We start from the raw sequence: 26,417 nt of genomic DNA, 5'->3' as shown, positions 1-26,417 counted from the left end.
GATTGATTTTTAGTGAATTTCAAAAATCCTGAGAAATTTGACCCAAAAAATTTGCGGTCTATACGTTGGTATTGGAAACTTATTACAAAAAATAAAATATCACAAAAGTTAAATGATATTTTTGAATTCTATAAAAACTGGCTTGTAGTTTGTACTTTTTTTTTTTTTAATTGTTTTTATTTTTTATGGTAAAAAAACATCACTCTCAAACTTTAAGCTTTCATATAAAAGCCAAAGTTAATTTTTGTAAGAAAAGTGTATTTTTTTAACAAACTATTTAAAAGCCCTTAAAGTGGGCTATGTAGAAAGTGTTCAAGCTTGATTAATCACCTTATTATATATGTATATATATAATAAGGTAATAATCAAACTTGAACACTTTCTACAGAGCCCACTTTAAGGGCTTTTAAACAGTTTGTTAAAAAAATACGATTTAAAAATACTACTACATATGTTACATAAATAGTACATATATTAAATTCAACTAGCTGATGATTAAATCATTGAGCTTTATGAAACATATGTACTAGTATTTTTAAGATAGTGTTTTTCCAATAAACTATAACTAATAAACTATTACTACTATATATAAATAAAATAAGGTGATTATTCCAACTTGAACACTTTCTACAGAGCCCACTTTAAGGGCTTTTAAATAGTTTGTTAAAAAAACACGATTTAAAAAATACTACTACATATGTTTCATAAATAGTACATATTTTAAATTCAACAAGCTTGATGATTAAATCATTGAGCTTTATGAAACATATGTACTAGTATTTTTAAGATAGTGTTTTCTAATAAACTATAACTAATAAACTATAACTACTATATATATATATATATATATAATAAGGTGATTATTCAAACTTGAACACTTTCTACAGAGCCCACTTTAAGGGCTTTTAAATAGTTTGTTAAAAAAATACAATTTAAAAAATACTACTACATATGTTACATAAAAAGTACATATTTTAAATTCAACTAGCTGATGATTAAATCATTGAGCTTTATGAAACATATGTACTAGTATTTTTAAGATAGTGTTTTTCTAATAAACTATATATAGATATTAAACACAGTTTATCTAAAGTTTTCTAATTTAACTAAAATTAGAGCTCAAAAACCCTCAAACTTTTGTATATTTCTATTAAGACTGTGCTTAGAAACAGTTAATGACATATTTTACTTTATGTACCTTAAAAATATGTTTTTAACGTTTAAAATTCATTTTATTTATTTGAAAATTTCCCTATAAATTTGCAATATGTATGGATTTCCCTCTATTTTTTTTTTGAAACTTTAGTGGGAACACTGTATTTTGTTTAGTTAATTCTACAGTATTTGTTTTAATTATGGCCATAGAGGTTGGGGGGTCCAACATCTTATTTTTACAAAAAATAACTTTGAATGTTATTCTAAAGTTTTAAGTGTATACTATAAGGTTCTTATAAAAGAACAAAAATAGTAATTAACTTTTGAGATATAACTAGTTATGTAAAAAAAATCCAATACAACCGTATGGAACAAAAAAATTTCAAGGTCAATATTCTTAGAATTTTGAAATATTTATTAAAAATATATCTCTTTTTTTAAATTTTAAAGCAATTTACTTCAAACTTTCAATAAATTTTCTTTTTAATATTACAAACAACGTGTAGAAATCAGAATTTCAAAAAAAAAGATTGTTAATTTCCTATTAAATAAAATTTTAAGAAAAATTCTATTTCTTATAAGTTTTTCAAATTTTTTCAAGATTTGTCTAAAAATGTTTAAAAAAAATTTCTAAAAAACTGAAGTAGAAAATTGATTTTTAGTAAAAGTCTACTTTCTCCTTTTTAGTTTGTGCCTCCCACAAAAAACTTATTGAAGTCTTTATCTTTTATCGCTAGTCAGACAAAGATAAACACACCTTTAGATTACATCTAAATATTTAAATATATTTTGCGACTGCTAAATACATTATGAATATAACTTAAACATTTTTATCTTTTAAAAAAAACCAAACATGAATAGTAAGTCAATATATTTAAACAATAAATGTTTAATACTAAAGTTTGTTTTAGTCTTTTTTCAAGCGTACTTATGTTTAAAATTTTAATAACAATGATCTATAACAATTATGTTTGAAATAATTTTGTATTGGAACTTTAACTTTGATTCTTTTAATTTTTTTAAATTTGTATTAAATATTTTTCAGTATTTTTTTTTTTAATTGAATAATTTTTGAACATAATGCCAGTAAAGTTTCGTGGGGCAAGTGAGTATACATCAGTTTACAAATGGTCGCCTTCATTTCGTTCAGCTTCGTTCTCACCTTCAAAACAACAGTCAGATCCAGATGCTGGCCTTAGATCAGATCAGTTTTGCTTACTACAAGAGCCTGGTTTTACTCACAAGATGGCTGTTCCACACAGAAAATCATTAGCCAGCAGCTGTCTCATATGGGAGTCGAGCTTGAAAGAAGATGATTTAGATAAGGCTGAGCTTACTAAAAATAAGAATCCAGTAGTAACTAAAAGTAAAAAGTTAAATACTGTAGTAAATGAAAAACTTTTTCAAGATAGTAGTGAAAGTGTGATAAAAGAGTCTAAACAAAGAAAAAGTGGAAAAATCAAAGATGCTGAAAAAGAAAACAATCAAATTAAAATAGTAAAACCCCAATTAAAAGAAGCAGAAAAAAAGAGTTCTTTAGTTACTTCTAAAAGATCTAAAAATTCTAAGCCTAGCCAGCCTAAGCCACAAGCTATACCATTAAGATTCAGACCTAAATCTATGCCTTCTTATGTATATCCTTCATGTAAAAGTGAATATCAAGTTATGTTTAGAAAGCCCAAAAAAAGCTACCCTGTTGCTCCTGCATTATCTGCCCTTGATATAGTTCACAAGTCTTCTTGTATTTCTCCAAGTAAAAAAATAAAGTTTAGACATAAAACTTCATACTCTGTTAATTATGAAAAGCCATTGCCAATTAAAAAACATGTTTCACCATCTCCAGCTTCACCTTCTCTTAAACTGAAAGTAAAAAACTTAAATAAAATTAAGTCTAGAAACATCAAATCTGCTCCAATTACCAAGTCACGTTCTGAGTATAACACAGTTTACAAAGAAAAGGAGTTTCCTCTTCCTGAACAGTCAAGTTTAAGGCTAGAAGCTAGTAAAAACAAATCTAATAGGGACGGTGAAAATTTTGATAAACACCATTCTGTTCAGCTTCATTCACCAGACAATAAATGCTGGGATTTGTCTACAATTGTTTCTTCAAATGCTGAAAGTGTCAAGCTTTCGTCTCGTATTGGCTCACACAATGCTGATTCTAATGTTGAACACTCAAATGTTGTGCGTAAGTTAGAGTTTGATGATGTAGAAGAAGTTAAATATGTTGGAAATCTAGAAGATCCGGAAAGTGTAAAGCATTCTGACTTTTTGGAATCTATTTGTGATAACTCAGTTGTTGAAGAGCCCAATGTTGTGCGCAAGCTAGACTTTAATGTTGAAGATGATGAAAATAAAGAAGGCAATGCAAAAATATCAGAAACAGAAGTAGTAGAAAATGTTGTTACTGAAACTTCAAATGAGAAAGTATTGTTGAGTGATGAAGCTTCTGTTGAAATGCAATCTGTTAAAACAGAACTTTCAGCTCCCCTATCTTCTAAAAGCACTGCTACAGCTTCAACTGTTTTAGGACGTGTGCCTACACCTGACATAAAGAAAGTGGGCGGAGCTTTGCGTACGCATCATGATATTACAACTCCATCTAAAGGTGGTGCTATTTTGAGCTCACCTTCTAAAAACCCAGTTAAAAATGCACTTTTGGCTACTAAAATAAAGGATAGTGAGTGTGCTGTTGTAAATGAAAAGAAACCTTTAGTTGAAAAGAAAAATTACAATGAACTTCCCAGAAGGATGAAAGAAGTAGTTCGCGCTCCTATCAAAGGGGCACTTCGTGATCAGGAGTTCCAAGCATTCACGCACGATATTCGTCCCTTATCTACTTTAGAAACCCTTTCTATTGCATCTGCACGTTCTTCAAATGCTCTTAAAGACATGTTAGAGAGATCCATGCAAAAACAAATTGATACAAAATAATTTTTGATGTATCAACTTATGAAAATACATATACCAACTTTTATATTTGTAGTTGTAAAATTTTCAAAAATTATTTATCACTGTGTTATTTATCAATTATTTGTAGCCTTTTATCTTTTACAAGTTTCATTAGTTCTACTTCTTTTGGAACATACTCTTAAAATACTTTATGAAATATATTTAAGTGTTCACATTTTTAAATTATTAAATTTGTGAACCTTTTATAACTTGAATGTTTGAACTAATGATTTTTATAATTTGATATGTAATTTTTCTACAGTTACTCATGTACCTTCATTTAAACTTTTAAAAATTTTGGTAGTTGTTAGACTCATATTGTTATTTTTTTATTTTGCAAAACAAATTTGCTAAAATAAAAAGATAAACAGTATGTTTCGATCTAAAAATTTTTGTTAAATAGTCAATGCACTCTAAAGTCATACAATTTTTGTTTATGTTATCTATGAGACTGTTGACCAATAACTTTATTGTATATCACTGTATTAATTTTTGTAACTTTTACTTAATCTTTTAAATTTTCATATTTATATTTATCATGCCAAAATGATAATTATATTGACATACTTTGTTTAAATTAAAGTAGATACCTCAAAAATATTTTTCAATTAAGCTATTATGCTATATACTATCAAAATAAGTTTTTAAAAGAGTTGTGTAGAACTTTTGGTTTTGTTAAAAAGCACAGTGATAAAATTTATTTATATCATAAGACTTTCTCTTTCAAATTATCATTTTTCTAATATTTAGGAATAGTCATAACAAAGTATAATAGAGTTGTAGAGATGAATGTATTATATTACATTTAAAAGTTCGATAAAAAATAAGCTTCAAACATTGTTCTTAACAAAGTATTACATTTTTTTTTCCGTTTATGTATATTAAAAAAAAACTAGGGTAAATACTGTTTTGTTGGCATACTTTATACCTAAAGAGTTATGTAAACTATTTTTTAAAGGTTTTTATGTTAATATAATTTCATCTGTAATATTTGTTCAGATAATTAAAAACTTATATAAATAACCTATTTGGTTAAGCACACTGTGTTTTTGTTCTCTATGCTCGTATTTCATTTATGTTTTTATGATAATCAATAGCTGTAGTGAATATTTTTGTAGTGATGCTATTTATCCTTATACTTACTTACTTTACTTCAGTAACTAAAAACACTAACTTTTGCATCTTGCACTGTAGTTTAGCTTAGTTTTGCTTTGTAGCCGTTTTTAAAAACATTAAAGTAAAATGTCTGACGAAAAAGTAGCAGCTCCAAAACCAACTTTCACTCCACCAACGGATGAGAAGAAGCGACACTGGTTCTTCAAGGAAATACGTTGCATGATGGTAGGCTTTGGCGATGACAAAAACCCTTACACGGAGTCGATTGAGCTGATGGAAGAACTAGTCATTGATTTTGTCACCGATATTACTTTGAAAGCAATGAATGTTGGTAAGCCAGGTAGACTTACTTATGAGGATATTATGTATCTGATAAGAACAGACAGTAAAAAGTCTCAGCGAGTCAAGGAGCTTATGGCGATGAATGAAGAAATTAAGAAGGCTAAACGTGCGTTTGATGAGGAAACTATTTTGAAAACTCATGGCTGATGTTTTTTTGTAAAACCTAACAGTTGTCTCGAACATGAACATTAGTTCTGGTAACATTGTGAATTTACTTCAGTTGATAACTTATAATATATCTTAAGACTTTTTAAAAATTGACTATTGTTTAATATGTATAATAATGTTTAACTCATTCTCATACACACACTGCTATTTCAGTACACTCTTAAACATATTCCTATAACATTTAAATTTTTTTAGCAGTTATTTAAAATAAATAAGTAAAATATTTACTTATTTACTAGTTTTCACTTTAAAGCTAGTAAAATTTTTTAAACGAGTACTTTAAAGTTCTTATTTATAAAAAAACGTTTGTTTCTTCCCTAATAAAAGATTTTTATCACTCAAGATATTAGGTAATACAACGGAGTTTTTTAGTTTTTACCTTAAAAGTAAGTATTATGATATTAATTTATATTTCTTGGCAATTATTTTTTCTATATTAATTTAATAAAAATTGAAATAGTTTGCTAGAAAGCAGTATATTAGTTTTTTAAGTATTTCTTTGCAATTTTTTAATATATAATTTAAATAAAAATAAAAATATTTTGCTAGAAAATAAATTCTAGCTAATATGTCAATTACGGAAGTCAGTACAAAAGAAGAAGAAACTTATGAGACGGTGTTAAAGTCATTGCAAAGACACATAAATTGCTTAAGCGAAGACAACAAGGCAATTAGAAGAAGAGGCTTGTCAGGAATCGAAAAAGAAACAATAAAAAACCAGCTTGGCGGAACCGTTTTGCAGTCGTTGAGCTTACACGTTCTTAAACCACTGCTGAAATGCCTCGCTGATTCTTCTGAGAGCAACCGCGAGTTTGCCACTGAACTTGTGGCTCTTTACATTGACTCACTTCCGTCACCTGAGGAAGTTCTCCATATGGTAATCCCCATGCTTGTGCAAAGGTTGGGTCAGGAAATAATCGTTGAGCCATCCGAGGAGCAGAGGTTGCTCATACTGGAAAAAATTATGTTACCATGCTTGGATCTATGTGATAAAAAAATACATCCGTATATGTCTGACGTTTTAGAAATTTTAAAGCACACCATAGTTGATCCCTTCGCTGAGGTTAAAAAAGTTAGCTGTAAGATTGCATCAAAACTAGCAAGAGTGATTCCCGAGTACTTTCATATGCAATCTGAAACACTGATAGTTCCTTTGATGTCTTCTATCAATCACCAACATTCCAAGGTACTAAACATCAGCATTTTTAATCTAAGTGTATATATATTTAAGTCTTTAGTTTTATATTTTTGCAAAGTTTATACACTTAATTACATGAAATAGTTACATTACAAGGCTATACGTATTTTAAGAAATACTAAATTCTGTATTAAACTATTTTTTTTGATACTTTTTAAAAACTTAAAAAATAATGATTTTGTTTTAGATAAGGTCAGTAAGTATGTACAATATTTGCTAAAAGATATAATAGTTGCTTATCATCAAGTTAATTTGATTTATACTAGTTCAATTAACTTAAAATTCTCATTGATATAAAACTGAAGACCTACCTATAATTATAATGAAATCTGACAGAGTCTGAATTGTATCAGTAAAATACCTTAAAATAATTTTAATTTTTTTAGTACTAATTACGTATCTAATTTGTTTTCAAGCAATAAGACTTGTACAAATTTGATAATTGAAAAGTTAAGGAAAAAAAAAGTTTTTATATGTGACTTATACTTATATAATTTGTGTTTGTTAATTTTAAAATAAAGATTTTACTAAGTTTTTAAAGCTGTATATTCTTATATAGTTTATTTAAAGGTGTTGTTTTTGTTAAAAAATATTCTAACAGTTCTAAAAGCGGTATGTATACTTCAAAGTGATATATTATTTATTTTTCCTATTTAGGTTCGTATTGCAGTGATAGAAGCAACTGGTAATGTAGTACAGTATGGAAATGGAAAAACTGTTGAAGATGTGATTTCTCATTTAGCTCAAAGATTTTTTGATCCTTCAGCACAAGTAAGCATTTTGATTTGCTGTTGTAGTGACGTTATTAAAGCTTTTATATTTAAAAAGTTTCTATCGTACATAAGTGTAATAGTGCTTTAGTTTCAGCAGTAGTTAGAATCAAAACATGAGTTTATAGTTAACAAGTTAACCTTCTTTAAAAAAAATTAAATCCCTTTACATTCCTTTTACATTTAATTATTTACAATGTTTAGAAAATGTAGTATGTTTCATTTATATATACGTGTAATTTACGCAATTTTTACCTAGATTACTTGTTGCTTTAACAGACGTAGTAAAATTTTTAATTTATTTAGTATGCAGTAACAATCTAAATGCTTAATTTTATAATAAATGATGCTGTTGATTATATATTTCAACTAATTTATTCTTTTAGATCTTAAATTGAAATTAATTTACTTTTATATGTTATATATCATATTTATTGTATTTATTTTTTTTTTCTTTATTTAGTAGATATTTTGCTAGGTCCGTATGGTAGTTACAAAAGTTATAGGAAAATGGCTTGTAGAGCTTCCGGATAGGTACTCATTTTTCCACAAATTTATTCCTCTTTTACTTACAAGTTTTGACGATGACTACTCTGAGATTTGGTAAGTTTTTAATATGTTTTTTTTATTTACTTAATTTTAAAACATCTTTCTTAGGTAGATGTGCACTGTGCCATGTGCTCAAAAAGTAACAAAAAAAAATTTAGCTTAGGTCACAGCTTTTATCTATTTTAACAAACTTTAAAAGTAAAGTTTAGAAGTTTTTATAGGTAGAGTCAGGTTTTTTAAAGGGCGTATACTAATGTTTAAAATAAGATCGTCTACTATTCTTACCAATTTTTTTATTACTATAGTCAGATAATAATATAGTTTAACTAATTCACAATTTAAAACGAATCATGTTAATAACATTTTATTAGATAAAAATGTATTTTATTTTTAAAACAAATGTTAAAAAGAAAAATTACTATATACTTTTAAACTTAACTACTGTATATGAATTGCAAATGAAATTAAATTGTCCAAGTTTGTAAAAACTCAACTTTATAAATTTAAAAAAGAAATTTTTCTCATGAAGTTGTAATTTTTTAATTTTTAATTTGACCTGTGTATCAAAAAGTATTCTTTATTCTTCTATCTATTTTTGTTCAGGGTTTGCACAAAGTCAGTAAAATTAGGAAAAGTGAAGTAAAAACGAAGATAAATGAAAAAAGTCAGAAAAAGTCAGGAAATTTGATATAAACATGCTCTTAATAAGAAAATTTGTCATTATTTAAAACTGCATTTTGCTAATGTAATTTTCAAAGAAACTTTGGTTTGGCAACTTATATTTTTTTCAGGGTCTAATTAAGTTTTTGGAATAAGTTAAATCTTTCTAGTCTTTGATTATGTATTTTTCAATTGGTTTATATTAAGAATTAGACTTAGAAAAGTCAGGAAAAGTCAAGAAAATTTTTCTAGCTCGCTCTGAGGCAACCCTGTTTGTTGGTGTTTCTAAAACCTAAAGTAAAATATACAACGCAATTCAAGTTGTTCAGTATAAGTCTTACTTCTTTATGTCTCATAATTTAACAAAGTTTTACCTATTTTTCATACTTATTTTAGTGAAGAAGCTAAAAAGTTGTGGGTGAGTTGTGGAGAGCTGTATGAGAAAGAACAGGAAGACGATTTAAAAGACAAAATGGATTTCGGAATACCCAAACCTGAACTGTATCCTGCTAATGGTAGTTGTTTTTAAATTCTTAAATCTTATAAGTCTGTTTTATTATTGTTTTCAGTTGTATTTTTAAGTTTGCCAAATATCTAGATTTCTTTTGTATTAGAAGTTTAAACAAATAATATTGTCTTAAAAATTGTTAAAATTTCTATAGTTGTTTAAATACACTTTAACTGACAAGTTTGCTTAACTAAGATATATATGTATTTTCAAAGTTTTTCTTTGTTAATTTATTATTCTATTTACTAATCTACCTTTTTTGAATTGATAATTTAAGCTGTAAAGATGACAAAAACACATTAAGAAAACAGTAAAACTGTTTGAACACTAAACAGTTGAACGGCCAGGATTGGGATGCAGGGAGCTCGTGCAGCGAAACCTGAGCAAGCTGATGGGAGGAATCGTGAGGGATCTGGGCGACTGGGTGGTGGAAACGAGAGTGAAGACCTCCCACCTCCTCTTCCACTTGCTGCTGCACGCCGAAGTTTACACCACCCAGCACATGCAGCCGCTCGCCCAGGCGCTGCTGAAAGCTTCCGTCGACGAAGACCCGAGAGTGGTTGAAGGAGTAAGTTGGTTTTTTTAAAGTCTTGAGAAATAAAAGTTGATCTAAAATTGCAAGTATGAGTCAAGAACGGTGAATAGGAAATGAATTACGTTCAAACACTATAACTATAATTTGAATATTCGATGCGTTCACATATGTATAGCGTTTAGGCCGAGGGTCGGCAATCTTTTATAACAAAAAAAAATAGTTTTTTTAGCAATAGTTGCAATAGTGGGACGCATTCTAAGAAAAAAAGTATTTTCCAGGACATTTTAAAAAATATTTAAGTATTAGATAAAAATACTAAATTAAATCACAAAAATGCTTTATAATGATCAAAAGTAAAGCACTCGTAATTAATAATTATTAAATTGTTTTCATTGAACAGCATTATTGTAATTTTTTGCCACAAAACTTGTTCTTTGTTCTTAGCTGAAAGGTACCTTGCAAACCGCATACTTGGCTACATTTGACCAGAAATAATAGCATTTCTTATAAGTTTTAGATCTTTAGTTAAAAAAAAAAAGTTATTTTTCAAATATCAATCCGAGAATATTTGACTACAATGATTTATGTGTCTCTATTTAAAACTTATTAAAAAAGTGGCTATATCTCAAAATATCATGTTTTTTATTCTTAAAAAAACTCAAAAATAGTTTAAATTTGAAGCCTTTGTTTAAGAACCTTTGTTTTTTGATAAAGAATGTTTGACCTGCTATGAACTTCATTAGTATAAAAGTTTATTTTATTTTTATTGGTAACTTTTTAAGATCAAAAGAACACTTTGAGAAGAGTCGTTTTAAAACTAAGTAATAGAATATAAAGCCAATAACTGTGCACTTCAGTTTCAAATGTTAAAAACAAGTCCAACATCATTAACCACTTTGATTTGATGTTTCTAACACTCTACTTACAGCGAGGACCACGTGAAGGAAATAATAACAATTGAAAATTATTTAAGTTTGTTGATACATACTTTCTAATTTTCAATTGTTATTAAGTGTGCACTTTTTACAACTTTAAAATACCTTACTGGTATTTCAAAGCTGTAAACCTCACCACCTGACTTTACCTGAGTTCACCTGACATTACCTGAGTTGAAAATAGCCCTAAACTTGTTAAGAAAAATTTTGCTGAACAAAAACCTGAGTTTTAAACTGGATACTAGCATAGAAAAATATTATTTCAACAAACCTGAAATTTTATAGCCTGACACTAACATTTAAAAATATTAATAATAAAAGCAATTAAACGTGATAGAATTGCAATAAACTAAATTATTTAAACCTGAAGTATTTATATACAAACTTTTAATATCTCAAGAAAAAATAAAACTTTGAATTTAGTCTGTTAAGATAAAAGCAGTTTTGATTTGATTGAATAGAAATAAATACCGAATTTGAATCTACCCTAATTTACGTTCTTATATATATAGCATAAAAACTGATTATCTAAAACAATTGAAAATATTGAACAAAAACATATGTTTTGTTAAACCAAATAAAGTTGATAAATCAAGTAAAAAATAATAGTTTACTTATTCTAAAAACTTATCATCTCAAGAACTAATTAAAACAGTTGCTTACTATTGAACATACCTAAGATTTTTAAGAGCAATTTTTTTGAGTTAAAAATAAAAGGTTAGTATATACTAGGTAAATTGTAAGAAAAATTACTAAAAAACAATTAACTTAACTATTTTTAATATTAAGTAAAAAATAATCTAATAAAAAAATTAAATTTAAATAAGTAAAATTTATGGTATTTGTTTTAACAACTTATGAAAAATTAAAAACTTGCTTTAACTAACTTGTGGTTTCTGGACTTTAATTTTCGCTTGCGAGAGTTGGTCAAAGGAACAAATCCGATCAATTTTGTCGAGGATTTCCGGTCTTTGACCAAATTTGCTTTAGTGTTGTCCATAAACCTTTTCAAGCTCTTCTCGTATTTTGCATCGATCGGTTTTGTAGAAGCTTGTTTGGGATTTGTCTGGGAATTAACCTTATTTTCAACGTAACGCTTTTTATCAGCTCTTTCTTCTAACCATTCACATTTTCTTTTTCGTGGGTTGAAACAGCTAGGCCTCGTTTTTGCCCGGCAAGTGAAATCGGGCTTGCTTGAAATTTGGTCGCTCGTATATTTCGTCATCTGCTTGTTCAGATTGTGCTGTTGTTTGACAAAACGACGTTTTATGTTAGCCCTTTCTCGGTCTTCTTGCTCGGAACATTGTTTGTTGGATGACAATTGAAAGTGTTTGAAAGCCAACTGCCTTTTCATTGTAGTAAAAGCTTTTAAATTGTTGCAAGCTTTGCTTCTGTTGGTATTGAATTTCTTAAACCTAGTTTTGCTCGCAACGAACTCCCGAAGGCTCTTTTTGCTCCTGTTAAAACCGCAAATGTTTTGCTTTGCAACAATCGGAGTTTTTGAAGAAACAGTTTCTTTTAGCACAGCTTTCTTGTTCCCTGCTTCCTCGAGTTTTGAGTACTTTGAGACCCGCTTCTTTTGCGTGGTGCTCGCGCACGGCTTGATAAGTTCCGCGTCTGAAAGGAATCTGCTCTGCGTTGTCTTGATTTCCGGGTCGCACCCGTAATCCGGCCTGCACAGTCGCGACACCTCTGCCTGCTCTCTTTCCTTCATCATTCGCATCTTCTCCATGCTCACCTTTGACCACGGCTTTAAAACTTCGTCCATAGTAAACATAATCTCATCAGGCTTGACTTTTTCGATGAATTCATTGGCTTCATCGTTTTGAAGAGCTGAAGGGAGTGTGACCTTCCATTCGCACCTTCTTTCAAACTGCTTTAAGAGCTCTTCTTCGTTCGCGCAGTCAACAATTGGAGCTTCGAAGTTGTTTCGGCTGAACCTGAGAATAAGCTTTTTGCGATCTACAGCCCTCTCTTGAGGAAGTTCTTCCGCTTTAGCGACTTTTTTAGATGCGCCGATTGACCCAATTGTCTCGTCCATTCGTTTCATGATTTGATCCAGAAAATCCGAAGACTTTTGACCTCTTGAAATATTCATTTCAGTAGCTTGTAATGCAATGAAAGTATAAAAACACTTGTTACAGTTTGTTTTTATATTTTCTTTTCAAAATTTGTTTTTGATATCAGTTTGGGGAAAACGTCATAAAGAAACTTACTAGATACCTTAAATGCTTAGTTACGAGTTAAAGCAATTAGTTCATTTTTCTGTGATTTTTTACTAAATAAAATATTAACCAATCAGAAGCGCTCTAGGTTTACAGCTTACAGATTCTTTATATATACATCAGGAGTCAGCAGCCTTTTATAAGTCGCGGGCCAGTTTTTGTATAAAAAGCTGTTTGCAGGCCGCGCTGTATAGAAAAAAGTCTTTCACAGCTTCACAATGGTTGTATTAATCAATTTAAAAATGTTCTTCTTTATCAAAAATATGATAAAAGAAGAAATAATATAGAGTAAAAAATAATAAGAAGATTATGAGCTGTATTGTTAGTTTTGTACAAAAAGCTTTATATAAATTGTTTTAATAAGTAGTTTTTTAGCATTAGGTATGCCGCATGCCGTAGTTTGCTGTCTGCAGATTAAGGTCATAGGGAGATTGACCTTATTTTTTACAAGTTGGTCTTTGTAGAATTCAATCACAGCTATCGGACACTTTTACCGCTTAACAAAATTTTAAGAAAAAGTTGGCGAGTTCAATAAGTTTCTTATAAAAGGCACAAACTACGAAGGAAAAATGGACTATTTATTTAAAATGTATCTTTTTTATCGTTGTTTTTTAACTAATCTTTTTCAGTTTATTTTACTTGTGGTAATTTTTATAAATAGTTTTTAAGACAAAGATTTTGTTTTTTGTTGTTTTAAAACTTCCAACATGCTTCTAGTTTTTAAATAAGAAAATATTCCGAAATAAATTAAAATTTATATATATTTTTTTTAGGTTAAAGTTTATAAAAGTGGTAAACAATTGTTATTAATTTTCATTTTAAAATTCTAAAAAGATTGCTCGCTTCCCCATAGCCTAAAGTGATATCACTAAGATAATATTTTAGTTTTTAACTGAAAAAGCGTGTAACAACTTATTTTTAATCAGTTTAGTAAAATTTAAATTTTACTTATATCTTAAAATATTGTTATATACTGTAACTGAGTTTTTTCTGTCAAATTTATGTAGTGAACAAATTTTCAGGCCACAAAATCAGCTCGTCTAATTGGATCATTTGTTGAGCCAGAAACATTTTGTAAGATTCTGCTTCAAACTGTTCGTTCTAATGTCGCCTCACCTGCTGCTTTGATGGTTGGTTTGTGTTTTGCAGGGTTGCCACTCGGTCAGGAAAAGTCAGGAAATCAGGAAAAGTCAGGAAAAATTAAAAAAAATGACAAAAGTCAGGAAAAGTCAGGAAAAAATAGGGGGTTTTGAAAAAAAGTCAGGAAATTTAATAAAATTAAAAAAAAGTCAGATTTTGTCAGTTTAAATTTACAAAATTCCTTGTTTTCCAAGGCCTTCAAATGATAAATATTAATTAAAAGTCCTTTAAAGACAGAAAAAAATTCCAAAATTTCCTAGAAATTTACAAAAATGTTTAATCTTATTTCCAATGCCTTCACCTGGTATAAATTAGTAAAATGTCCTTTATAAACTGCAAAAATTTTCTATTAACATATTGAACAAGTACCCTACTTGAATAAGCAGATTTTGTAAGCTTTTTAGTATTGATGATATGTAGCAAGGACACTTCCATAGTGAAACTGTGATATATACACAAAAGTTTATCTAGCATGATTTTAGAATCAAAGTGTTTTTGTTTAAGTAAATAATTGAGTAAAACCTTATTGATTTAAGGTTTCAATTGTAAAAGTTCCTTATATGTCGTTTTGTTTATTTAAATACATATATGCTAGGAAATTATAAAAAAATGTGTTCTTTATTGTTTTAAGGTTTCAACTGTAAACATTTGTTATTGTTTTAAGATTTTAGTTGTAAAAGTTCGTTATTAATTCAAGGTTTTAATTGTAAAAGTTCCTTATATGTTGTTTGTTTATCTAGATACATTTATGCTAGGAAATGCTGAAAAATTGTGTCTTTTTTCAGACAAGCTGTGTTTATAAGGTAATAATACAAGTATTTTGCTGATAGAGCTGTTTATTACAAACATCAATCATACACAGATGGTGTAAGTGATGTACTGGAAGTTTGATGATAGAATTCAGCAAAAAACTGTTGTCTTTAACCTGTATTAAAATTAGATTGAAAGCTTTATATAGTTTCAAGTGTTAGATTATGTATTTTAGAATAAGTTTAATTTAAGAGTTTGATTTAGAAAAGTCAGGATAATTTTGGTAAAAAGTCAGGAAAAGTCAGGAAATTTTTATCAGCTTGATCAGTGGCAACCATGGTTTTGTTGTCTTTATTTCTTTGCGTTTAAGGTGAATATAAGTATTAATTATGTGAATAAGAAATAGAAGTTTAAATACATAAATAAAGTATAACACAAAGTTCAACTGTTACAGAGTATTTTTTGTATAAAAAAGTTTGTTAATCATTTACAAGTTTATGATTGAAAGTAGTTTATTAATATTTTTTTAGTTAAAACTGTTTGAATTTTGATAAAAGTTTTTTAATATACAAGTCTGTATGAAAAGTAAAAAGTAAATAGAGTTTAGATTTGTCACTAATGCTTAAAATGATCTTATAGTTTTACTTAAAACTTTACAAAGTATAATTTTTAATTTTCTTAACAGATACTCTCGTCAGCAATAGATGGATGCAGTGACAATGTACTTGGCTGCTATTTGAAGAAAATTGTTGAGGTTTTAGTCGATCCAGAAGTTTGTCAAGCTTCTGAAATAGTAAGATTTTAAAATGTTTATAGGGGTTGCCACACACTCAGGTCTCTTAGACTAGTTTAAGGCCATAGGGGGGTGGGGGGGGGGGGTCCTACTTTTTTTTTTACAAGAACTAACTTTGGCTTTTATATAAAAGCTTTAAATACAAACTACAAGCCTGTTTTTATAGAACTCAAAAATATCATTTAACTTTTGAGATATTGTAACTTTAATACAAAGTTTCCGATACAAACGTATGGACCGCTAATTTTTTGGGGTCAATTTTCTCGGAAATTTAAAATTCACTAAATTTTTCAAGCAATCTTCTTCAAATTTTCAGGAAATGTTCCGTATATTAAAAGGAAAAAACGTCACTTTAGAATTTTAATAATGTAAAAAAATAAAAATAAAGTGTTTTCTAAATAAAAAATATTTTAACATTTTTTTTTTAATTCCAAAGTAACTTTTTTTTGTAATTTTATAAAGATTAGACTGTGAAAGTTTGAAGAAGATTGCTTGAAAAATGTAGGAGGAGATAGATTTTAAATAAAATAGTTTTTTTTTCGCTGTTTTAGTTTTCCCTTTCCATAGGGAATCTATTATGCGGCCCGACTTTGACTAGTCATATCTCAAAAAATAATTTGAATTTTTTAAAACGATAAAAAGCATCTTAAAGCTTAGAAAAAACTCTATAAAATCATATCAACTTGTAAAATACATGGTTTACCCCCCCCCCCCCTATGGCCTTAATTATTTTTCTTAAAACTCAGGTTAGTTTTTTTGTTTAAAAATAAGTGATAGAATCGATTTATTTAATAGTAGTTTGTTGTTTGTACTTAGTTATGTTTTCCATTTTTTTATCTTTTTGGTGTTGATTTTTTTTTTATTAGGCAAATTTTCCACCTTGCACTTAGCTCTACTAAATATAACATTTGCAATTTTTTTTAATGCTGAAATAAAGATCTATGGTAGTAACATAAACAGATTTAAATCAAACATTTAGTGTTACAAACTTGTTTTTATAGGTTGTTGTAGTGTTTTTTTTCCGTTTGTTTAATTTTTTTAAGATACATATTTTAAAAGTTTTATATAAATGTTAATAGTTAATTATAATAATGTTTTCGAAACAGAATACTGTTGTATAAATGAGCATATTCAATAATCACCATTTACACTTTAAAAATTCTTTAGTGTATGGAGTTTTTAAGATTTTACACGCTTTTATATGTTTTGTATACAAATAACGTGAAAGAATATTTTGACAGTCATACTCTTAGTGAGGTTTAATTTTATAATAGTATATAAGTCCCAGTTAAAAGTAAAAGGAAGCAAAAAGTCAATCTGACTCAGGTCAGTTTTCGATCACTCAGACAAGTTTTTTTGCATAAAAGATGGTTTCTGTTTTTATGTTAGAAAAAGCTACTAAGTTTGGGGACAAGTCATTTTTGCACAAAAGGTCAATTTCGCACGAGTGACAATTTTTCACGAGAGTTAAAAAAAAAGTAGCTGAAAAACTTACCGACTAAGGGTTAGGGGTAACAGTGATAGTAAAATAAATAAAAAATAAAGGGAAAAACGAATATAAATACTATTACGCTAAAAATCTACCAAGTATAAGCGTTAGGCGTAACTGTGATAGTAATGAATAAATAAATAAAAAGAATAAAAAAGTTACCGACCAAGGGTATGGGTAAGGAGTAACAGTGATAGTAAGAAAAAATAAATAAAATAAAAATTAGTTTAAAAAATAATAAACAAATAAATAACCCTTGTAAAAGTGACGTCATGAAAAAATATTTTCGTACAAAAATTACCCTTTGTTCAAAAGGTTTTTGTGAAAGGGCCCCTTGGTGAATTTTTGACTCATAGTCACTAAGTTTATATACTGTTGTTTATATATCTTTATTAATATTAAATATATTGTTATATAAAAAACACTGTTTTTTTACATATGGTGTACAATTTGAAATAAAAACTTAAATATTGTTAAATGTTTATGTTTATTCTTAAAAAAATAAAGATGACATTTTTCCATTTAATTTGATAGTTTTAACATCAACTAATTTTTAATTTAAATTGAGAAACATGTTTGATTAAAAAGTTTACGTACATATAAGATAACACTTTTGTGAAATTTTGGAAGACAAAAAGTAAATTTTGTATTTTATTTATTATATTTAAACATCACAGCCTCACTACCTTCAATCACTATTAGGATGTTGCAAAGCTCTCATGACAACTTGCAGAAGCAGAGTTCGTGAAATCAGCTACGATTTGTTCTATTTAATAATTACTTGCATGTCTTTGACTACCAATAATCAAATTCACCAAATTGTTAGTATAAATTTTCTGTTTACAATATATTTAAGTAAAATATCAGTTTAACAAATGTATGTTTTTAGTGTTTTTGTTTATAACATAAAAAGTTCATAAAAATTGTTTTATGATTTTTTTTCTTATAGCAATATTTAATAACCTGCTTTCATAAAACAGGTTTAGTTTTTAGCGTATTTGAAACTTCTTCAAAATCTTTGTTTTTTTTTAACTATATCTTGTGACAAAACGATGATATGTTTTAAAACTAACAGTGTGAAGAAAATATACAAAACTTATCCGACGCGTTGGAGTGTAACGAAACACGTGACCTGTTTCAATTGCACACTAAACAAATGCTCGATTCAATGCAGGGTTCCTACACGAGTTGGACCAACGACTCAATCGAACAACGCGTTTTTAACACATTACTCGATAGAGCAGGTTAATAATGTTTTTCAAGTTTTGGTTTGGTATTTGTTAGAGTAAATTATTTTTTAGGTTTTTTTATTTTTGCACGTTGGTCGATAACATAAGTTTTGCTTTAAACAGGATCTGTAGTAGGAGAGGTTTTAGAGGAAGTCATTCCAATTTTGAAAGTAAATTTACAAACAGACAAAGATGTTCATTTGAGATTGAGCTTGTTCACTTTACTGTCAAATCTCATAATGAAAGCTGGTGATGACGGAGAATGGAAAAAGTTATTATTTAATGATTTATGTCAAATATATAAATAGGAAATAAAGTTAGAAAAAATATTGAAATCCTAAAAAAAATAGTTAAAGGTTTTTGTTTTAGTGTAGCTAAATAGTCTTAATAATTTATTATTTTTGAGAATAAACAATTACTCAGTTTCACCGCAGAGCGGATTTTCAAATTGTAAATCTGTAGTAAAATAATAATATTAAAAATGACAAATATTTAAAAATTGGTTTGAGTTAAGCTTATATAAAAAAAAAAAATTAAGAATTATATTAATTTAAGACAACCTTTAATTTTAAAACTATCAAATTATAGTCTACAAACAATACAATTAAACCATAGCATACTGTGGGGTATTGATATCTAATGGATTTTAAGAGATAAAAACTTTTACAGAGTTAGAAGTTATGGAGTAGTATATACATATTATTAAGCACACAGTTCTAATAATAAATTAATAATGTAATAATGTTCAAAATAAAACCAGGGAGTAAGCATTAGAAATTTTTTTAAAAAGCATTGTTGTTGTTATTGTTAACACAGTTGTATTATGATGACAAAGTATAAAATGGCTTTTTGTGAGAAATTTTAGATAAGCGAAAAATAGAATGAGGGTTAGATTTTAGATGTTAAATTTAAAAAATAAGATAAAAATTGAATATATTTAGTTGAGAGATAATCAAAGAGAGTATAAACTACTAATCATTCAACTCAAGAAAAAAAAAATATATATAAAATAATAATAATATATATACTAATTCTCCAATAATTATGATTTATCTTATATCTTAATAGAATATATTTATTTTTATTGTAATTGTTTATTCTCAAAAATAATAAATTATTAATTATCAATCTCCTATTAGTGGATAGATTACTGTGTCTTATTTATTTGTTCCAAACTCTCTAGCTAAATAGTCTTGCCTTTGTTAATAAAGAATTAGTTTAAGATTCTCTGATCTTATATTAATTTAATTTTTTCAGGAAATTTTCATCAAATCATGTGGAAAGCATCGTGAGCGACATGATATCACCTAATATGGTGTGGCGTGCCGGTAGAGTAGCTGGGGCGTTGCGAAGCATCGCTGTTGCTACTTTGTGGGCGCTTCTACGTAGCAACATGTTACCTAGCAACCAACAATCAACCTGCCATGTTTTTGCCAAGGTGCTTACTCCGCTCAAATCCATGCTTACAGACGATAATAAAACAACCCGACTTACTACAGTCAAAGTTTTTAGAAGGTTATTTTATATCTATCTTTGTAGTGTATGGTAGAAATGTTTTCAAAAACTTAATTTATTCAGTTTTTTGATATTTCTGAAACTTAGTAAGACCTAAAATTGCATAAAGAGCTATGCGGAGTTCGAAAAGACATGTAATTGCTTACATTTTTATTATAAAATTTGGACTGGTGTTCTTAATTTCAACATAAATAAATTTGATATAGTTAAAATATTTCAACACAGATCAAAAGATAATTTTCGCTTAAGAAAAATGATGTTACTAGTATTTTTATTTATGAAGTTTATACTTAAATATAATCTCTTATATTAAAAAATTAATAAAATATGCAGATTTTTCAATGTTTGTGGAACGAGCTTGCACGTGGATGATGTTTTACACAAATTGTACAATGACCTTCTCACCCGACTCGATGATAGTGATGACCAAATAAGGAGTGTCATGGCTAGCTGCTGGAACGAGTATTTTAAAGTATTTTTTTGTACCGTATATTTGTATATTAAATTACTTTTAGTATAAAAGTTTAGAAAAAGTCTAAAAATGTTATTGTTTTTTCTACAAACAATCGCTACACGAGTTTAATAATAATTTGATTAGTTCTGTGGTGTCATAATATTTTAAGAGTTAAATAGTAAGAAGTTTGTTATACAAATTTAGTTGAAAAGTTTTAGTTAAAATGAATGTTAAGTATTTTGACTAATTATATAGCAGGGTTGCCACAAAATCAGGAAAAAACGAAAAAAAAGACAAAAGTCAGGAAAAAATGGGTGTTTTTGAAATTATGTCAGAACATTTGATATAGTCGCCATTTGAGTCAAGAAAGTTTATTTTTATTAAAACTTAATTTTGCTAATGTTATTTCCTAAAAAAAAACTGCTTTTGGAATTCATCTTTTTTTTGAGCTCAATTCAATCTTTGGAATAAAATAAAATCTTTTAAGTCTTTGATTAAACTACTTAAGAGTAATTAACTGGTTTGAAAACTTAGATAACAAAAAGCATCTAACTTTCCTGAAATTCGACATTGTAAAGTTTTACCTTTCTATCTCTAAATACCAATCCCAAAAAGCCCTTAAGTTCGCAAGTAAATACTCCTCTTTTACTAAATTCGATTAAAATATAATTATGCACACATACTAAAGCACTCTTACCGACAACAACGGTTCTAGTTGGGCAAAGAAACATGATCAGATGTTCGACGTGACAATGGGATGTTACATGGGAGCTGAGGTATGTTATCTAGTAGGAAATTTCTTACTTCAACATCTGCATAAAGTCCCCATACCTGGATCTTACGGCATATACCGCGACTAATAAATACATCTTTGATATTGCTAAACAACCTTACAATGACGACCTATTAAAAAGCGGCTTTAACCCATTCGATGAATTAAAATGTTCCACACAACACAATAAGAAAAAGTGTAGAAGAAGAAACATCATATACTTCCACCTCCCTCACTGCAACTCAGTAAAAACTAAAGTTGGAAAACAATTCATCCACCTCATAAACACGCATTTTCCAGTAGTTCCAAGCTGCACAAGATATTCAACAAGAACATAGTCAAGATCACATATAGCTGTTCTACAAACCTCCAATCAGTTATCCACGCACACAATAAAAAATGCTATCCAAACCAAGCTCAAGCCAAGCTTGCCAAAAAATCTGGAAACCTGGAAAAACCTGGAATTTGAGAAAAAAAAACTGGAAAAACCCGGAATTTTTAACAATTTAAACTTGTTCAGTAGTAAAATTTCGATTTGACATAAAAAATCTATCATATAGATAAAATTTTTTTGTCATCATCGAAAATTTTTTAAATTAAAAAACACATTAAAGTAGCTTTACAGTAGCTTTTCAATGTTTTTATACTGTTTAAAACAGTTTCTTACCTCAAACATAACTTATACTAAAAATGGACCCAAAAATGTGTATTTTTAAAAACCTGAAGGAAATTTTGAAAACCTGGAGAAAATTAGCCAAAAACATTTGGCAACCCTGTCAACTGATAAATTATGTAACTGCAGAAAAACCACCCAATGTCCGCTGACTGGTCAATGTCTACAGAAAGGGATGTATAAAGCCACAATTTCACACCAGAATATTACTAAAGAATACATAGGCTCCACTGTTATATCTTTTAAGACCAGATATAACCAACACAAATCCAGCTTCAAGCCTAACAAATGTTCCCAAACAACGTTGTCGGCATATATAGAAAAACAACCTAAATCACATCAACATCTCATGGTCAATCATGTATAAAACTACATGCAAAAAAAAACCTACAAACCGGAAGCTTGCACTATATGTAACTTGGAAAGAATTGCTATCGTAGAGTCTAAAAGAGAAAAATCATTGAATCAGCGAACAGAGCTCGCTGCCCTGTGCCCTAAATTCAAATCGTGCTATTTTTATTTTAGTTTTTGTATTATAGTTTATTTTTTAAATCGTCCTTTTAATTGAATTGATTTTTTTTCTCGCTGTAAATGCTCAATTTAGTTGTATTTTTGTTAAATTTTTGTTTTAAGAACTACTAATACTTATAAATAATTATCAAAGTATTACTAATCACCTCTAATTACCTTCTTATCTCTCTCTCTATATATATATAAAGTGCTTTAGATCGTCGTTTTATTACTGTACCTGAAGATCTGCTATAAAGTAGTGAAACTGTGGTAGTACTAAATCAACGTTTGGTATTTAAAAGTCTTGTTATTATTATCGTTCACGTTTGTGTTTGAGCACTTTATTATTGTTCATCTAGAGAATTTTTTAGTCTATTATAAGTGTTTGGTTGTAGGTTGTTGAATCGGTTTTAATTAAGAATTCGATTTGGAAAAGTCAGAAATATTTTCCAGTCGGTCTGTGGCAACCTTGGTCTAGCTAGAACTGTATTTAAACTAGAATAATAAAACACAGAAAAGTAAGAACTAGTTATGAACCAAATTGACACCACAGAAAAGCAAAACTTAAATTTTTAAATTTAGTTAAATAAAAACGAACAGTGCTTCAACAAAGACTATGACCAAGATTTGTATAAAGCACATTTAGAAGAAATGTATTCAAGCTTGCTTATTCATATGGATGATCCGAGCACAGAGTTTCAAGTTTCAGTTAAAGGTTAGCGTTTGTTTGATGTTAATATTAATCATATTGTGTAATATTAGAAAAAAAAGTAAAATGAAAATAAATTTTAGGTCCGCTATCAGCCGAAATAGGTTATGCGTAATGTGCATAGAAGAATTAAATAAATGATAACAATATATTCTAAGCACAGTGATGCAATATATAAAACAAACAAATAAGAGAAATAATATATGAAATAATAAAAGTAAAGATAGATAAAATTAATTTTGCTTTTTTTCGTATGCTTCGATTTTTTTTCGGAATTTTCCTTTGTTTTTCGTGTATAGTAGATCGACGCAGTGATTTGCAAGCAACTCCCACACATCAGTTGTAATATTCAAGCTTTTAGGTCGCTCGTAATTACCCTTTTTAAACGTAGCTTTGGACGATCTCAGTTGCGTTTGCCAACGTCCAACTCCCTATATTATAAAGACTTTGGAACTCGCTCTTCACCCATCCTTAGAACATGACCGAGCCAGAGAAGCGTGTGTTGACTTGAGCGTGAAGTACATGGTGGTAAGACTAGTGCGTCTCAACTGTCTCTTGTGGTAATCTTTTGTTGCCATGCTTTTCCAAGGATGCGACTTAAAAAGCTTAAATCATTCAAAAGTTATTAAAAAAGTGACGCAGTTTTAATTTATTTCGAGTTATAAACGGGAACCGCTCAGTTTAAACCGCGCACGATTCTCACCCGACCAAACCCGAGAATCGCTTATCGACCAAGGCTAAGCGTTAGGGGTAACACTGATAGTAAAAAATAAATAGATAAATAAATGACAATAAACAAATATTAAGTAGAAAAATTGGTGGGAATCGTTCAGATGGGAATTAGTCGCGGGTGGGAAATTTAAGTATGCCTTTATAAACTTATAAACGTTTCTACTATATATACACTTTCTAATACCTGACAAAAAATCACTTTGATTTCGTCTTATAACAAGTTAAGTTGGGTTATCTTTATTGCATTGTAAGCCTAACGTTTTGAATTTTTTTTAAATATTTGTATGAAGAGAACTCAACTTTTTATTTATTACAATTGTAATTTTAAGTAAACTGTAACAGACTATAAAGCATCTGTTAATAAATACTGTAAGGAAACAATATAAGCTAAAGTAGTTGTGCAGGCTGGCTGCAAATATGATTTGAAAAAGAGCAAATACCGTTTGGAGGACGTTATTTACAATGCATCAGTTAACTCTGACCTTCAAAAGAAGTTGTTGATAGGCTTATGCTCAACTCACCTCTGTTTTAGATGTGCTAACTACAAAATATCTTTTAAAGGTGTGTATATGAAAATGAGACTGAGCTTTTGAAGTATATTTGTAATTTAAGCGCAAAAAAAGATATTAGAATAACTTGGGAGTAGATAAAAAGAGCACAGCTTATATGGTATTAGCCAATGGTATTAATACTGTGTTTAGGCTGTGCTTGAAAGAATCAACTGCCGTAATGTATGCGTTAAAACAAGTGGATTGCTAAAACAAGAAAAGCGAATCATGTCGTCTTGTCGACATATAAAAAAAGCTTCTCTTAAAATTCAATAAATTTTAAAATATTTAATTATATAGTCTTTAATTTGTTGTTTTGTGATTTTTTATTTGTTAGATTACTAGGAAGTTCTATTTTTGCACTTAGATTGTTCTCTGCAAAGTTAAAGTTTCATATTTACGTCATAGTGTTTTGTGTTTTTCTAAATAATTTCTGTATTAATGTAAACCACATTCTATTAAATTCGAACTTTAACAGCTGAAGAATACAATCAATAGCTTGTATGAAACGAACTCGACAATTTGTATTTAATTGTATATATAGTAGAAATAAATTAACTGAGTCAACTTTCACTAAGGACACATAAAGGGCTTTTATAACTTATTGTAAAGTTCAAAACTAACAGTACATACTAAAAATCTTAAGATTTTAGCATTATGCTGTATGAAACAAATGTACTGTTAATTTTGAACTTTACATTGTGCAATAACCATATACATATACATTATAAATATCTTTAAATTTGCAGTTTAATTACCATAACTTTTTATTAAAATCTATGAACATTTTGATTTGAATAAATATTCTTTTAATTTTTAGATTGTTATAAATATAAAACTTAAACATTTTTTATTCGATTATAGATTTTACATGTACATATGTAATTTTTGACCAATTTTTTTTTACTTCGATTGCTGTAAATTAAGTTTGTTGTTACAGATGCACTAGTAGAAGGAGGTCGGTTGTATCCTCAACTACTGATAGAAGAAATACAAAAAGTAAAGCACAAACACAGAACGCCCTATTACTGTGAACAACTATCTAAACATTTTTCTAATTTAACTACCAGTGGTGCCTAACTTTTTTTAAGTTCGATTTAGTTTTAATTATTTTGTCGTTAATAAATTTTAATATTTATTTACTTTTATTTAGTTTTTTTTTTTTAATGAAGTTAGTATTATACATTAACCTCAATATCTTCAAGTATAAACAATTTAATTTCTTCTTCATATTAGTTTTTTTTAGTTCTTTTTAGTTATACATAGTGTGTTGAAATTGATGCCAATGTAATAAAAAGTATGTTACTTAAAATTTAGGCTGTATTAGTATGCTTATACAAAACGCGACCTTTGAATTCTCAGCTTAAAAAAATTTTAACTATAAAAACATCAAAATACAACTATATCTGTAAAATGTTATATGGTTTAAATAAATTTTCATGAAGGTCTTTCTTGACTTTCTTTAAAAACTTGAAATAACCCTGAATTAATAAGAACAACGTTGAACGTTTACCAGTCTTATGATTTCATAATTGACATAAAATTCTAAATGTAAGTGTTAAAAATGTAATTCACCTTTCCAAAATATAGTTATGACTATAGATAAACAAAAATTTTTTGTGTTATCTTGAGTTAAAACGGGTAATTTTAATCTTTAACAGAAACCAAGAATGACTTTCGTGAAAAAAATTCAAACCTTTTTAAGTTGTACAAAAGGAGTTTTTTTTAAATTTCTATAGTTAATTATTTTTCTTAGCTGAGAACTCAAAGGTCGCGTTTTTTATTTGCACCATAAAAACAGCCATCCTGAACGTTCACTAACATAATTTTTCATTAAATAGACATCATTTACAACAAACTTTATAAATCTACAATTAAAGAAACATTTTTTTCTTAAGACAGTGAAATTAATTTTACTTAATACGTTTTTATGATACTAACAAAATGTAAAATTTTTCTGAGCTTAAACCTTGATTGTTGCACTTTTGAT

The 26,417-nt window shown here is 28.2% G+C and overlaps 3 protein-coding genes across 3 annotated transcripts; all 3 read left to right on the top strand.

Moving 5' to 3' along the window:
- The first annotated feature begins 2,235 nt into the window (after window positions 1–2,235).
- LOC145850011 (nuclear protein MDM1-like) lies at window positions 2,236–4,376 on the top strand. The gene has a single exon (XM_082955148.1). The coding sequence runs from the start codon at window positions 2,236–2,238 to the stop codon at window positions 4,087–4,089; it is 1,854 nt and encodes a 617-aa protein (XP_082811274.1). The 3' UTR covers window positions 4,090–4,376.
- A 953-nt stretch (window positions 4,377–5,329) lies between these two features.
- LOC145829469 (transcription initiation factor TFIID subunit 13-like) lies at window positions 5,330–6,147 on the top strand. The gene has a single exon (XM_082937272.1). The coding sequence runs from the start codon at window positions 5,350–5,352 to the stop codon at window positions 5,710–5,712; it is 363 nt and encodes a 120-aa protein (XP_082793398.1). The 5' UTR covers window positions 5,330–5,349; the 3' UTR covers window positions 5,713–6,147.
- Window positions 6,148–6,287: 140 nt separating this feature from the next.
- Window positions 6,288–25,559, top strand: LOC145849765 (dynein axonemal assembly factor 5-like). The gene is made up of 14 exons (XM_082954816.1): window positions 6,288–6,919; window positions 7,589–7,702; window positions 8,180–8,304; window positions 9,307–9,425; window positions 9,754–9,986; window positions 14,136–14,243; window positions 15,689–15,796; window positions 17,963–18,106; window positions 18,361–18,529; window positions 18,638–18,785; window positions 19,772–20,029; window positions 20,363–20,501; window positions 23,039–23,153; window positions 25,368–25,559. Exons 1-14 carry the CDS (start codon window positions 6,302–6,304, stop codon window positions 25,505–25,507), a joined length of 2,538 nt encoding a protein of 845 aa, XP_082810942.1. The 5' UTR covers window positions 6,288–6,301; the 3' UTR covers window positions 25,508–25,559.
- Window positions 25,560–26,417: the final 858 nt, after the last annotated feature.

This window comes from Thalia democratica, chromosome 2, assembly GCF_965202585.1.
Source record: "Thalia democratica chromosome 2, ktThaDemo2.hap1.1, whole genome shotgun sequence".
In the NCBI taxonomy this organism is placed as follows: Eukaryota; Metazoa; Chordata; class Thaliacea; order Salpida; family Salpidae; genus Thalia; species Thalia democratica.
The sequence above is the reverse complement of the archived record's forward strand: the minus strand, read 5'-3'. Positions and strand labels throughout refer to the sequence as shown.

Coding starts and splice junctions, on each gene's coding strand:
- LOC145850011 (XM_082955148.1), top strand. CDS start 2,236: ATGCCAGTAAAGTTTCGTGGGGCAAGTGAGTATACATCAGTTTACAAA.
- LOC145829469 (XM_082937272.1), top strand. CDS start 5,350: ATGTCTGACGAAAAAGTAGCAGCTCCAAAACCAACTTTCACTCCACCA.
- LOC145849765 (XM_082954816.1), top strand. CDS start 6,302: ATGTCAATTACGGAAGTCAGTACAAAAGAAGAAGAAACTTATGAGACG. Junction 7,703..8,179: donor TTTTTGATCCTTCAGCACAA/GTAAGCATTTTG, acceptor ATATTTTGCTAG/GTCCGTATGGTAGTTACAAA. Junction 9,426..9,753: donor TGAACTGTATCCTGCTAATG/GTAGTTGTTTTT, acceptor AACACTAAACAG/TTGAACGGCCAGGATTGGGA.